The sequence below is a fragment of the Emys orbicularis genome, chromosome 8, assembly GCF_028017835.1.
Source record: "Emys orbicularis isolate rEmyOrb1 chromosome 8, rEmyOrb1.hap1, whole genome shotgun sequence".
NCBI classification, from domain to species: Eukaryota; Metazoa; Chordata; order Testudines; family Emydidae; genus Emys; species Emys orbicularis.
Genome location: NC_088690.1, coordinates 16067973 through 16081492, shown reverse-complemented (window position 1 = coordinate 16081492; position 13520 = coordinate 16067973). Strand labels below are relative to the sequence as shown.

The following is a 13520-nucleotide window of genomic DNA, read 5'->3' as shown; positions in this document are numbered from 1 at the left end:
CCAGGAGAGGGGGCCCTAGCAGGGTTTCCGGGTTAGGACTCTGGCATCGAAAGCTCTTGTGTAGCTGTTTGAGGGTGTGTTAATTTTGCTTGTAAACTTTGTCCTCCGCCAGCGTCAGCAGCAAGTGGATGGGCAGGGCTGTGCCTGCTGCTATCAGGTTTCCCTCTACCCCAGTCACTCCTCCCTCTTCCAGCTGCAGGGGTGCACCTGGCCGAGGAAGATGCCGCTGCAGACTGTCCCTGGGTTAATGTGGCTCTGGCAGAACATGCCCTTTCAGACACTGGCCGTGTTCTTAGGCCTGTTCCTGCTGATTGCTGATTGCATGAAAAGGAGACGGCCGAAGAATTTCCCTCCAGGACCTTTGCCCCTGCCCTTCCTGGGCCACATACTTCATCTGGATTTCAAACAGCCCCATAGGACTATAGAGAAGGTAAGTCGGGAAGAGAAGCAAGTGCAAGTATAGGAGTTCTGTTTGCATGAGCTTTTTTCACCAGGGAGTGGTGGGTGAGAGAGACGCTGGGTGAGACCCTCAGCTGCGCCTGAAGAATGTATAGCACAGCTCATGATGGCACCACCTCTGCAATGCCATGACCTTGGGTTTGTCCTGGTGCTGCTCTGGCCCCTGGCATAAATTACAGCCATCTCTACACTGCTCTGAGTTGTACCAGCTACTAACAGTCCCAGTGGCCCATTCCAGAAGCCTGCTCCCCGGGATCACCAGAGCACAGGAAAACCTCTGGTCAAACCCCTTTTCCCTCAGCCAGTGTCCAGGATGTGGGGGTCCCATCTGTGGATTCCTTTCCAATGGAAATCCTCAGGAGGTAGGATCCTCCAGGTTTATGTCTGCTTTGTGCTGGGGTACAGTTTAAATTAGATTTGACGTATCTGCGAATTGAGGCCTGATTACATGTGGATGGCAGTGTCTGATGCAGTGCACAATGTACCATGGTTTGAAGGTAGCGAGTGGGGAGTTGTGAGTGTGACAGGGGGCTTGCAATGTGTGCAGGGGCTTGGGCAGTGCAGGAGCAGGCCCAGAAGGACTTACCAGGTAAGAAGAGGCTCATAAAAAGTTACCAAGTATAGAAGGACTGAGACTTGGAAGGGGCTGTGTAGGGTTTGAGGTTGGTGCTCCTCAGGATTGGAAAGAGCTCACAAGGAAGTAGGTTGGGTGGGGGCTTGCAAGAGTTACAAGGAAGTTTCAGTGACATTTCAAAAGGGCTTGAGGGAATTTAATTACAGGCTTTTAAACTGGTTTGCGAAGAATGCAGGCTTGGTAAAAACTTGTAAGGAGTATGGGGAGTTGGGCAAGAGTCGGAAGTTACGGGGAGTTGGGCAAGGGTTGGAAGCACCCTGCCCTAGGCGGGAGGATGTGATTAAGTGGGAGCTCATAAGGGTTAGAAAGCGACTTCTGAAGCCCAAGGGAGTTTGGAAGGTTACTTGTGAGGGCCGTCCCCTTGCAAGGGTTAGAATAGGTTCCTTTCACACAGGCCTCTGTGGAAGCCAGTAATTTGTTCTCCACAGCTTTCAGTCACACACCCTGAGTGCCCCAGGGAGCTACGTAGTTTATTGTGCGGTGGGTGTAGGCCGGAAGGAAGGCGTGCTTCTGACAGAAGTGGAGTGTGTTTTGTTTAAACCAGAATGTTGATTTCTTCACCATAGGAACGATCGTTGAAGGGCAACATATCTGCAGTCAGTATTGCTACCAGCCAGGAAGGTGTCTGCTCCTGTCAGCTTAGAGTGGGCTGATTTTCAATAATTATTATTTACCAGTAGGTCTCTTTTACTTTGACATCCCTTAGGAAAAGGCACAGGGCATTTGTTATCCTTAGATAAGCTTGTTTTACTGTTACCTAATTTTCCTCTCCATTTACATGCTTCATCCACCTGTTATATCTACTTGTGAGCTCATTCTTTTTAATCAGTGCTTGAACAGCCAGGCCCTTGAATGCTCTTGTTATACAAATACTTTTTTTTACAATTATTATTATTATTAATTAAGTAGTAATTACATGGGCTCTAGTTCTGCTTATCAAACTCATAGACTTTAAGGTCAGAAGGGACTATTATGATCATCTAGTCTGATCTCCTGCACAACGCAGGCCACAGAATCTCACCCACCCACTCCTGTAACAAACCCCTAACCTATGCCTGAATTATTGAAGTCCTCAAATCGTGGTTTAAAGACCTCAAGGTGCAGAGAATCCTCCAGCAAGTGACCCATGCCCCACGCTGCAGAGGAAGGTGAAAAACCTCCAGGGCCTCTGCCAATCTGCCCTGGAGGAAAATTCCTTCCCGACCCCAAATATGGCGATCAATTAAACCCTGAGCATGTGGGCAAGACTCACCAGCCAGCACCCAGGAAAGAATTCTCTGTAGTAACTCAGATCCCACCCCATCTAACATTCCATCACAGATCATTGGGCATATTTTCCTGCTAATAATCAAAGATCAATTAATTGTCAGAATTAGCCTATCCCATCATAGCATCCCCTCCATAAATTTATCAAGCTTAGTCTTGAAGCCAGATATGTCTTTTGCCCCACTACTCCCCTTGAAAGGCTGTTCCAGAACTTCACTCCTCTAATGGTTAGAAATTAAATATGAACTAAACCACATGCTCTTTTTTTTTTTCCAGCTTGCTGGAAAATATGGCAACATATTCAGCATGCAGTTTGGTAACCTGACATGTGTGATTGTAAATGGATTCCAGCTGGTGAAGGAAGTGCTTGTCCATCAGGGTGAATACTTTCTTGATCGCCCACAAATTCCTCTTATGTACGAAATCTTTGGTACATTTGGTGAGTTTCTTTTCTTATCTTTTTCTTCAAGTATTTCAGGTGTAACATTTTTAATAATAAAGGCACCAATCCTGCAAACACTTACAAATGGGCTTCACTTTATGCACGTGAACAGTCTCATTGACGTGTGCTCTGGGGTGGTAACTTCTAGTAAAATCAATGGGAGTTTGGCACCTAAATACCTTTGAGGATCTGGGCCTTAGTAACTTCCTTAATTCTGCAAATACTTACACATGTGCTCATGTCTCATTGACTTCTCATGTTCACATCCCAACTGCCATATCCCTGGCGGCAGCAGCAGCAGATTCACATGGCTACCATGTAGCTGTGATGGCATGTAGAACGGACTTCCATCCTGGATGGTCCCTTGCAAGTTTTCCTTCAGCAAGAATCAGAATGGGAGGATTTATGCTTCTGAAATCCCTCAAAATTGCATCTTCCAACCTCATTTGTGGTCGGTATTGCGGCCTACTTCCTTCAATCTCAGCTCTATACACCTTCTGTAAAAGTGTACCTTCTGCATGTTGGACATGACCCCACCATTGCTAGAGCCCAGGCGCTCTGATATAATAGTGATGAGCATGACAAACAGAACAGAAGAAAATATCCTGTGGAAAGATAGCAAGGCCTCACTTAAACTTGAAGAAGGAAAGGAGTGTTAAAGTTTTCTAATCTTCTAATGACCATTACAATATACGAGGTGTCATTTTTCACCCCAGGATTAATCTCATCTAATGGGCATGGCTGGAAACAACAAAGAAGATTTGCTTTATCAACTCTAAGAAACTTTGGCCTGGGGAAGAGGAGCTTAGAAGAACGAATACAGGAGGAGACCACATACCTCACAGATGCAATTGAGGAAGAAAAAGGTGAGAACTAGAGAGAATGACACTTTAATTATTCTATCAAAAATTGTAGCTCTTCTTTGGAAATGAACGTGAAATAACAGAGATGTACCTGAAACATGATGTTTGAATCCAGATCTTTCCTAACGCTCAGTTCAGATGAGGGATTTGGCTTAGCCCATTAGACGTATATGACCCTTGGTGCCATGGTCCAGATCTGGATATGGATCCAAAAGTTTGGTGGTGGTTGAGATTCATGTTTTTATATAGGTCAGTAATGGCACTAAATGCTGAGTTGTCAGCCTCCATGTAGCCACACAAATTTACAAAACAGTCCCACAAAAGTGTTCATTGCCAAGACTAATGGCCATGGAGAGAAAGTAGTTCATAATCACATATAAGTAAAACCTCCCTACACTATAACAAAGGCAGAGACCTGTGTGAAAACATACAAATGTCTCTTTACATAGCAAAAACTGACTTGAACTGGTAGATTTGATATGCTGCATGCATCAAAATGCAGCTCATCCCATCTATGTGTTTAACAGTTTTTCAATATTCAGATAGGCGACAATGCAGCAAATGTTGCTCAAGGGATATGTATGAGTGTGTGCGGGAGTGTGTGATATATGCATATGTTCAGGTTTTATTAATGGATTTCATACATATCATATAGTTTATGTCTGTCAACAACTTCCTTCCCCTTTTCTAAGAAACCAGAACACGGATTTCTCCCATTTTCTCATTAGGGCAACCTTTTGACCCTCACTTTAAAATTAATAATGCTGTTTCCAACATAATCTGTTCCGTCACTTTTGGGGACCGGTTTGAATATCATGATAGTCACTTCCAGAAGTTACTGCGGTTGATTGATGAGACTTTGTACCTCCAGGGAAGTATTTGGAACCAGGTACAGCTTGTTTGATTTTGATTTTAAACATATGAAAACAATGGGAAACCCCCAGCAGTTTCACTGGAAGCAGGGCTGAGTGTGACAGTGTTGTCCCAGATTCACTTCTACCATAGCCTGACTGGGGCATCCATGCTCTCATTTCCCCCAACAAATCTCTCTCCACCTCAGTTCCCCCTCCGGCTAGTCTCTTTCACCTGGCCCCCCTGAAGGTATCGTGCTAGATCCTCAAACCTGACTTCTCTAGACCAGTGCCGCCACCCCACAGGCACTTAACATGATCTCTAATGGGGCTGACAACCCAGTGGGCTGTTTCAGTGGGCATCAGGGAGGTGTGCGTAGGAGAGGGGAAGAAGAAAAGGTGCCAAATCCTCGCTGCTCCCAAGCAACTCCCTTCCTTGCTAACACACTGTGCATTGGACTCTGTGCTCAGGGGCGGGTTGGCTCAAGGATCTGTGTGGCAGGGGTAGATCCGCTGGATACTCTTGCAGCAGTGAGGATGGCAGGGTGTCATTACGCAACAGGCCTGGTGGGAGGTGACCCCCGGAGGCAAGGCCAACCTACTGTCAAGGTCAAGGGCTCGTCCAGCTGGCAGCTTCTTCAGGTGGCCGCATTTGCAGGGACAAATCACTGTGTTTCGTAATGGTGATGGCTCACTAACACAGGCCCTGAAAACAGGGGCAAACATGGTTTCCAGGGACACAACATCGTTACCCAACGCCTGTTGCACCTTTCTCCTCTTGTTACCTCCCAGTTCAGCACAGCGTAGTGGGTGAAATGAGACATAATCCTGTCACTGCAGCAGCGGTCATGTTGAGAGGCAAAACACAGTGCCTACGTCTATCTGCTGCTGGGCCCAGGCAGTCTTCCATGTGTTTTACGAACCCTTCCATACCAAAGTCTAATCTCCGATAAAAACTGCGGTAACATCAGTATTATCAACATGTGTCGGAATGTGAGGCCAGATTCTGACATTGTGACCTTTATATCCTTCCTCACTTGTAAATCAGCGAATCGTTCCCAGGGTGGCCATTCAGCCATCTGAAGTGGCTACTAACACACTGCCTCAGGCAATACAGCAGATTTTCCTGTAGGGGGCACCAAAGCAATAGGATCAGTAGCTGGTGGCCAGCCCAGCAGTCACAGCAGAGGGCTGAGAGAAGACAGTCCGTATCTTAATGAGAAAGAATGGGCTTGTGGTTAAAACGCTGCACTGAGACTCAGGACACCTAACTTCACTTTCTGGCTCTGTAACAGATGCCTGTGCGGTCTTGGCCAAGTCACTTAATCTCTCTCTGCCTCAGTTCTCACTCTGTAAAATGGAGATATTTCCTTTCTCTCATCCTCTGCCTATTCTGTCTCTTAGAATTCTAGGCTCCTCTGGTCAGGGCTGACTGTTATGTATATGTAAAGTGCCTACCACACTGGGGTCCTGATCTTAGTTGAGATTAATGTGGTTTAATAAACGCGGTGTCTTCAGCAGAATGCATGTGGGTGTATTAAACCGCAAGATGCCTTTTTCTAAAACTAGGCTAAAATATATTGTGCTCTGTTTATATGTCAAAAGCTGTATAACTCCTTCCCCGCCATAATGAAGCGGATACCTGGACCCCATCATACCATTTTTAAAAACTGGGAAAATCTGAAGTGTTTTGTGAGGGAAATGATTGCAAAGCACAGAGAGGACTGGAATCCATCTGAACCCAGAGACTTCATTGACTGTTATCTGAAGGAAATAGCAAAGGTAAGAGAGCAAAGAACAAAGTGAACAGGAACAAACCACTTCTGTGTTTTAAAAATTAGAAGTAGAATGACAGTAACAGGGCTCACCAGTTGAGTTGTCTGAGCATCTGACCCTCCATTAGTTAACAGTTAGAAACCCCAGGTAGGATGGAACTGATTCAGCAAAGCCTTTAAGCACATGTTTTCCTTTAATCAGCGAGAGCAGGTTCGCTGAAGTCAGTGGGACTACTCGGATGCTTGAGTGCTTTGTTGAATTGGGCCCTAAAAATGTAAGGTTACCTGTGCTTTAGGAGCCAGACCCAAAGCCAGATGAAGTGCATTGGAGTCTTTCATTGACTTCACCAGGCCCTCTGCTCAGACCTAAAATCACCTCAAACTTTTCACTCTCAAGAATGATGCTAAAAGTACAGTCTTTCTCTCTAATGGTGCTGTCCTGGCGCCCTCAACTCTCACCAAAGGCAATGGAAATTCAGGGCACCCAGCACCTTGCAGAATTGAGCCTGGAATGATGTTTCCATGGCTTTGTATAATACTAATAAATATTTTTGTAGTCCCACCCACATATATCTTTGTTCTAAGGTTGATGCCGACCCTAGTTTCCATGAAGAAAATCTCATATTTTCCACACTGGATCTTTTTTTTGCTGGAACTGAGACAACGTCTACAACCATCCGCTGGGCTCTGCTGTACATGGCCCTATATCCTGACGTTCAAGGTAAATGGTAATGGTTTATATTTCTAATCTCTTAATAGCTCTTGAATTTCTACCCTTAACCCTTGCCACATCGGGGACTTTTCACAGAACTCAGAATGTTGATTCATGAAATCTCTGTGCAAAGGTGCTTTCTTCCCACAGTAATCATTTTTCCCCATTCAGAAACCCTTTCTTTTATTGGAATTGTTTCTTTTTTCTGCCCTCAGTTACACCTCCAGCAACTACTGCAAGGGCATGGAGTGCAATGCATAGTTGCAATACCCTTGAATAAAGAGGAAGCTGCCCTTGGGGCTAATTAACAGGACTGGGACTCAGCATACCCAAGTGCTAGTCCAGGCTCTACCTCAGACTTTCTGTGTGACATTGGGAAAATCATTTAATCCTGTAAATGTGGCTTGTGGATTTCTAAAAGGTGGTCCACCGTCAGTGTCCTCTTCAGCCTTGAGATTTGACGCACAGAGGCTCCAAGGGGGACCTATGTTGAAAACAATGGCAGATATAATCTGCTTCATTTCATGCAAAATAGGTGCATTCATTGGACTCTTTGCAAGCTGCTGGAATAACCCTGTGCCCAAAAAATTTGAGTCTTACCTCACAGAGAAAACCAGCGGATAAATATTTTCATGCTCCAATATCTCTTGGGTCAGACCAGTAATTGATTTGCTATTTTGAATAGGGACAAAATACGTATTGATAATGCCTTTACATTTGATTTTGAGAAGTGCAGTAAACGCCTCTTGCCTTCCATATAGGTTTTAAAGGAGGTCTTCCTATTATGCCTAAATTACACTTTAAAATTCCTCTCACCTCCTTACCACTGCATTTGTCTCAGGCTAACCAGCTGTAGTTTTCTTATGTATTTGTATGTTCAGAACTCTACATTACTCACTAATGCTGTTTCCAATGCTTGAATCGAGCTTTATTAGGTATAGCCTTAAAATCAATGAACTCTAAACCCTGCACAATTTAAGCTTGTTGTTTCAAGAACGTATTATTCTTGGAACAATAATGAACTCTGCTCTTTTCACAGAGAGAGTGCAAGCGGAGATTGACGCAGTGATTGGCCAGTCTCGCCAGCCAGCCATGGACGACAGGAACAACATGCCATACACCAATGCAGTTATTCATGAAGTGCAAAGGATAAGCAACATCGTGCCTTTAAATGGGCCCAGAATGGCAACTAGTGACACAACACTGGCCGGATTCTATGTGCCAAAAGTAAGCTGGACGGAAATGTAGTTTTCACTTCTTATCTTGGTTTAAGAAATTAATAGAGATGAGCCCAAACCAAAGTCCCAGATAGAAACACATTCGCACCCCGGAGGACCCAGTTCTGAATTGGAACCCATTTTGGGAATCAACCGAGATCCAGAGCTGCATTTTACAGGTGGCACCTATTTCTATATTGGGCTAAAATTCCTTAACCAAAACCTTGGATGCTCACATTCTCAAGCTTTGAGGAAGTTGAAATCTAGATCAGACTTTTGCAGTCTGTCTTCATAAAACATGATGTAAGTTATTTATTTTTAATTGCATGAAACCATAGTAAAAGGACTAAGAAATAGGTCCAGCACAAGTTCACCACTATGGCTATTGACTCATGAAAGGTCAGCCAGGCACTTGGACGCAGAGACTTAAAGGTATTTAGGCACCTAAGTCTTTTGGAAATCAATGGGAGTTACGTGCCTAGATACTTTTCAGGGTCTGGGCCTTGGTGTCTGCAGATGGGAGCGGCTGCTTCTTTTTACGGGTGGGGCGTATCTCATCTTCAGCAGCTCCAGAATTCTGAACTGCTTTCGTCTCAAGCTGCAGCATTTCTGACTCCACCTAACCATACTGCTGAGCCACAATTTCTCCCCATGGAAGGGAGCAGGCTGGAATTCCTACCCCAGCGTTCCCGGAGTATGTTCAGCGGAAGCTCTCCTCAGGTCCTAACACTTGGGCGCATTCTTCTTCTCCAGCTTGTGGACTGATCCTCAGTGAAATGGGGACAAACCCAGGCTCAAGAGCAGTGAGCTCATTCTGGAGCTCAGGCAGGCAGAGGACCATTCTACCAGCAAGTGTGCCGCAGGAGACCATTGCCTGTGGCAACCTTCCATTCTGCTGACAGTAACCCTTCATTAATATAACTTACGGGAAATGTTTGTACACAGTAGCAGGAGGAGAGTGCAGTATATCTGCAGATAGCAATTAGGAGTGCAAAAAAGAACTTTAGCGCACATGAGTGTTAGTTTGCAGGAGCACTTGCTGGATTTGCCTATAGGTATATACTTCACACATATACATCATTTGAGGCCAACAGACACCACATCCCTGAAAATCTGGCCCTTAAAAAAGAATGGTGGGTGGATGGGTTGTGCTCCTTTTTGATGCTTTATGCTGTATAAAGAATGCCTGAGAGTTTCTATTTTTTCTGCTTGTTTTTTCTATTAGAAATTCAACCTTGCCTACCCTGTTTTTCCTAGGAGATGCAGGAGAACTAGTAGGTGTATAACATCACACCTGTGAAGGAAATGAACCTGTTTAGTTGAGATGGGAAGTGAATTTTAATCAGACTGGTGTCCATTTTTGGTTTGTTTGTCTGTTGTGATATTAACACCTGTTTAACTCAAATTCTTAAAAACCGGTTGGAAGAAAAGCTCTCTTTCTTCAAAGATTAACACTCCGCTCCTTCATCTAAAGTCTGTGATGGCTCCCATTCGTCTCTCTCTGGGACCTCCAGAGACACTACCAGCAAAACCAGGGAAAGCCAGATTTGAAATTCTAGATAAATTTGAGGTAAAGAACTGGCTGGAAAATTGTCCTATTTGAAAAAAAACATCCTTTTGTGCCTTCTTTGTACATCATAAAAGATTAAAATGAAAGGCATGACCCCTTCTTTTTTGCCTCTTTGCGGGTCACAATTTAAAAATGGAATCAGGGAAGGTTTAAATTCCTTTCTTTCTCTTTCTTTAGGGTACCGTTTTGATTCCCAATTTGACATCAGTGCTGTTTGACACGAATGAGTGGGAAACCCCTCATACTTTTAATCCTAAGCATTTCCTTGAGGATGGTCAGTTCAAGAAAAGAGAAAGTTTCCTGCCCTTCTCTGCAGGTGAGATGTGTCTGACTCTGTCCATTCGCACTATAGCACCAAGTCTTGGCCTCTCTCCTTTTTCTGTTTAGAAAACCCCCCACAGCATTTATTAGTGACAAAGGCAAAATGTAAAATGGAAAGCTCAGAAATGAAAATCATGGCCAGAATTTGTGTCCCAGGGCTGGGGTTCCAGCTTGTGCAGTTTTTTCATAGGTAGAGGGCATGTCATTCTTGAGCAAGTGCTCTCTCCTAGAACAAGGCTCGACACAACAACAGGAAAGAGTGGCCTCAGCTCTCCTACCCTTAGGGGTATGTGTACACTGGAGCTGGAGGTGTAATTTCTTGGTGGGGGTGATAAGCCCATGCTAACTCGGAGCGAGCTAGTGTGCTAAAAATAGAGGTGTAGCCATGGTGGTGCGTGCAGCTGGATGGACTAGCCATCCCGAGTACGCCCCCTTCCGAGACCTTCAGAATATACTTGGGTGGCTAGCCGCTCATGCCACCACGGATACATTACTAGTGTTAGTGCGCCAGCTCCAGTGTAGACATGCCCTAAGGTGGGCACAAAGAGAAAGTAGCCTGTCTCACTTGTTGGGAATGTAGGAGTGAGGACAGAAGGAATAGCGCTCCTCACCTTTTACCGCTTCTTTTCACTTGTAGGGAGAGTCAGCAAGGGGAATAAATATGGTAAAGATGATAAAAGTGTGGGAGATCCCTGAAGCAACCTCATAAAAACCAATCAACCTTTAGAACATTTTACCATAGAATGTGGTGTATTCTCCATCACTTGGACTCATTAAGGGCTGATCCCACACAATTTAAATCAATAAGAGCTTTAGCATTAAGTTCCTGAAACAAAAATGCATGTGAATCAAGGATTCACAGGTTTGCACAAGCCTTGTTTATATACAGGTCTATCAGGGCTTTCTTGCAAATGAAAAGAACAAGCAATATTAGTATCCGCTGTGTGTGGCTAAGGAAAGTATGTAATACCTTTTTCTTTTAAAGCGGTTTATCCAGAAACTAAGGGTATGTCTATACTACCCGCTGGATTGGCGGGCAGCGATTGATCCAGCGGAGGTCCATTTATCGCGTCTAGTCTAGACACAATAAATTGATCCGCGAGTGCTCTCCCATCGACTCCTGTACTCCACCTGCGTGAGAGGCACAGGCAGAGTTGACGGGGGAGCGGCAGCAATTGACTCACCGCACTGAAGACACCACAGTGAGTAGATCTAAGTACGTCGACTTCAGCTACGTTAGTGACGTAGCTGAAGTTGTGTAACTTAGATCGATTCCCTTCCTCCCCTCCCCCCGCCGCCCCAGTGTAGACCAGGCCTAAGATTCAGGGACACACAGCTCCCTTCTTTAGTAATAATGCTGACTAGACCTGCGTGTGTTCAGCAGGCCATGTGTTATGTCATTGAGAAGCTAGGCCAGGGAAAGATTACACCCAGGGGCGGCTCTATGTTTTTTGCCGTCCCAAGCATGGCAGTCAGGCGGCTTTCGGCGGCGCACCTGCGGGCAGTCCACTGGTCACGCCGATTCGGCGGCATGCCTGCGGGAGGTCCGCCGGTGCTGCGCCTTCGGCGCCCCGCAGTCAAATTGCCGCCAAATCTGCTGGACCAGCGGACCTCCCACAGGCATGCCGCCGAAGGCAGCCTGACCACCGCCCTCACGGCGACCGGCAGGCCGTCCCCCGTCCCCAGGCACGCGCTTGCTGCGCTGATGACTGGAGCCGCCCCCCACCTATGTAATTTTATTTTAACTTTTTAATCAAGAAATAATACAGCTACGTGTAGCTGAGAATGTTAGGGAAGTAAGACATCAGCTAGACACAGAAATTGTAGTGCTTTAACTATATTAGTATACATGCCTCCTAGATTTCTGTCAGTTAGGTGTGTGATATTTTTTTAACCAATATAAATTAAAACATCACAGCCTTTCTAGCGTGGATGCAGTTATGGGAAGGGGAATAAGCTATATTGAGATTAGGCACTAGTATAAAGACATTGTTATACTGGTATAAAAATGTGTGTAGATCAGGCCTTCAATAGCTATGCAGAGATGTGGTTGATCATCCAAGATCTCTCAAACATGATTGTTTCTATTAGCAGAAGGAATTACCAAAGTACTGTTATAATTAATGTAAACCTTAGCATCCACTTCCATAAGTGAAGGAAAATTTAGTACTAAAACCAGGAAAAAGTGACTCAGAAGGGAGGAACTGATGACAAATCCATCTCCTCTTCCTAACTGTTCTGAAATTGCTGCTGTGGAAAATTAATGTCTCTTTTGTCATGAGACCCAAACTGTTCTGACAAGACTCCTCTGGCTGATGTGCACAACTGTCTTCTTTTCAGGAAAGCGCGGTTGCCTTGGCGAGCAGTTGGCTAGAATAGAGCTGTTCCTGTTCTTCACTGCCCTCCTTCAGAAATTCACATTCCAAGCTCCGAAGGACGTGAAGCTAAGCCTTAAATTCAGAATGGGAATTACTCTCTGCCCACAGCCATACAAGATCTGTGCGCTGTCTCGATAGGGAAAGCCAGGACATTTTTGTCATTGCCCCATTTCTCAAAATAATTACGCTTTGTTGTGCTTGTATATAGGGCTGCATCTGCAGTTCACTATGTCTCCAAATTTCCCTGCCTGCCTCCGTTCTTATAACCCAACAGGGGACCAATATCAGCAATTGGATGATTTGGGAACCTGATATTGGAAGGGGCTGTGGCTGTTATGATACATCCTACCATGACGGCAGCTCTTCCTGATGTCCCTACCACACCAGTCTGTGTGCATGCACACTAAGGATGGCCTAGGAATTCCATTTCCCATATCAATCTGGTTGAAAAAAGGTAAGTATATTTCATGAATTCTTTCAAAAGGAACATTTTGTTTCATTTGCAGTTTTTCATGAAATATTTAATGTTTCAATGGAAACTTTTCAAAACAATTAAAAAAAAAATATGACGTGTGAAAAAAACACTAGCTTTTCTCTCACTTTTTAATGAGGGGTAGGGAGAATTTAAAGACAGGAGAGAAAGTGGGATTTTCCCTACCAACACAAAATTTAAAAAATGAAATTTCTTTGAAAAATGAAAAATTTCAACCCAGATTGAAATATTTCTGCAGGATTTTTTTTTTTTTTAATCAAAAAGACTTTTTTACTGAAAAAACGTCAACCAGTTTTAGACGCATCCTGCTGCCTCTGAATCTTGCCAACCACCATTGTTCTCTCACCCACTGTGATCTTTGATGAGAATTCAATCCCACTCTCCTGCCTGAAGTTTTTGTGGTGAGAGAACTCCTGAATCTTTTAAAAAGTTAATACTAATACATTATTAAAACCTGCCCACATTGGGATTTGAATTCCTAACCTATATAACAGTACTAGGGCTCTACCCTGCTGCCATGAGTATGACTGAGAAACCTC

The 13520-nt window shown here is 44.5% G+C and overlaps 1 protein-coding gene across 1 annotated transcript; it reads left to right on the top strand.

The window, feature by feature from the left end:
• Positions 1-220: 220 nt before the first annotated feature.
• Positions 221-12626, top strand: LOC135883049 (cytochrome P450 2J2-like). Its single transcript, XM_065410086.1, has 9 exons — positions 221-430; positions 2636-2798; positions 3518-3667; positions 4393-4553; positions 6121-6297; positions 6876-7011; positions 8042-8229; positions 9967-10105; positions 12451-12626. Exons 1-9 carry the CDS (start codon positions 221-223, stop codon positions 12624-12626), a joined length of 1500 nt encoding a protein of 499 aa, XP_065266158.1.
• Positions 12627-13520: the final 894 nt, after the last annotated feature.

What these genes read in the sequence shown, in the direction of transcription:
- LOC135883049 (XM_065410086.1), top strand. Translation starts at nt 221, where the DNA reads ATGCCGCTGCAGACTGTCCCTGGGTTAATGTGGCTCTGGCAGAACATG. An exon ending in ATCTGAAGGAAATAGCAAAG is followed by an intron (nt 6,298 to 6,875) that starts GTAAGAGAGCAA and finishes CTTTGTTCTAAG; the next exon opens with GTTGATGCCGACCCTAGTTT. An exon ending in CCGGATTCTATGTGCCAAAA is followed by an intron (nt 8,230 to 9,966) that starts GTAAGCTGGACG and finishes CTCTTTCTTTAG; the next exon opens with GGTACCGTTTTGATTCCCAA.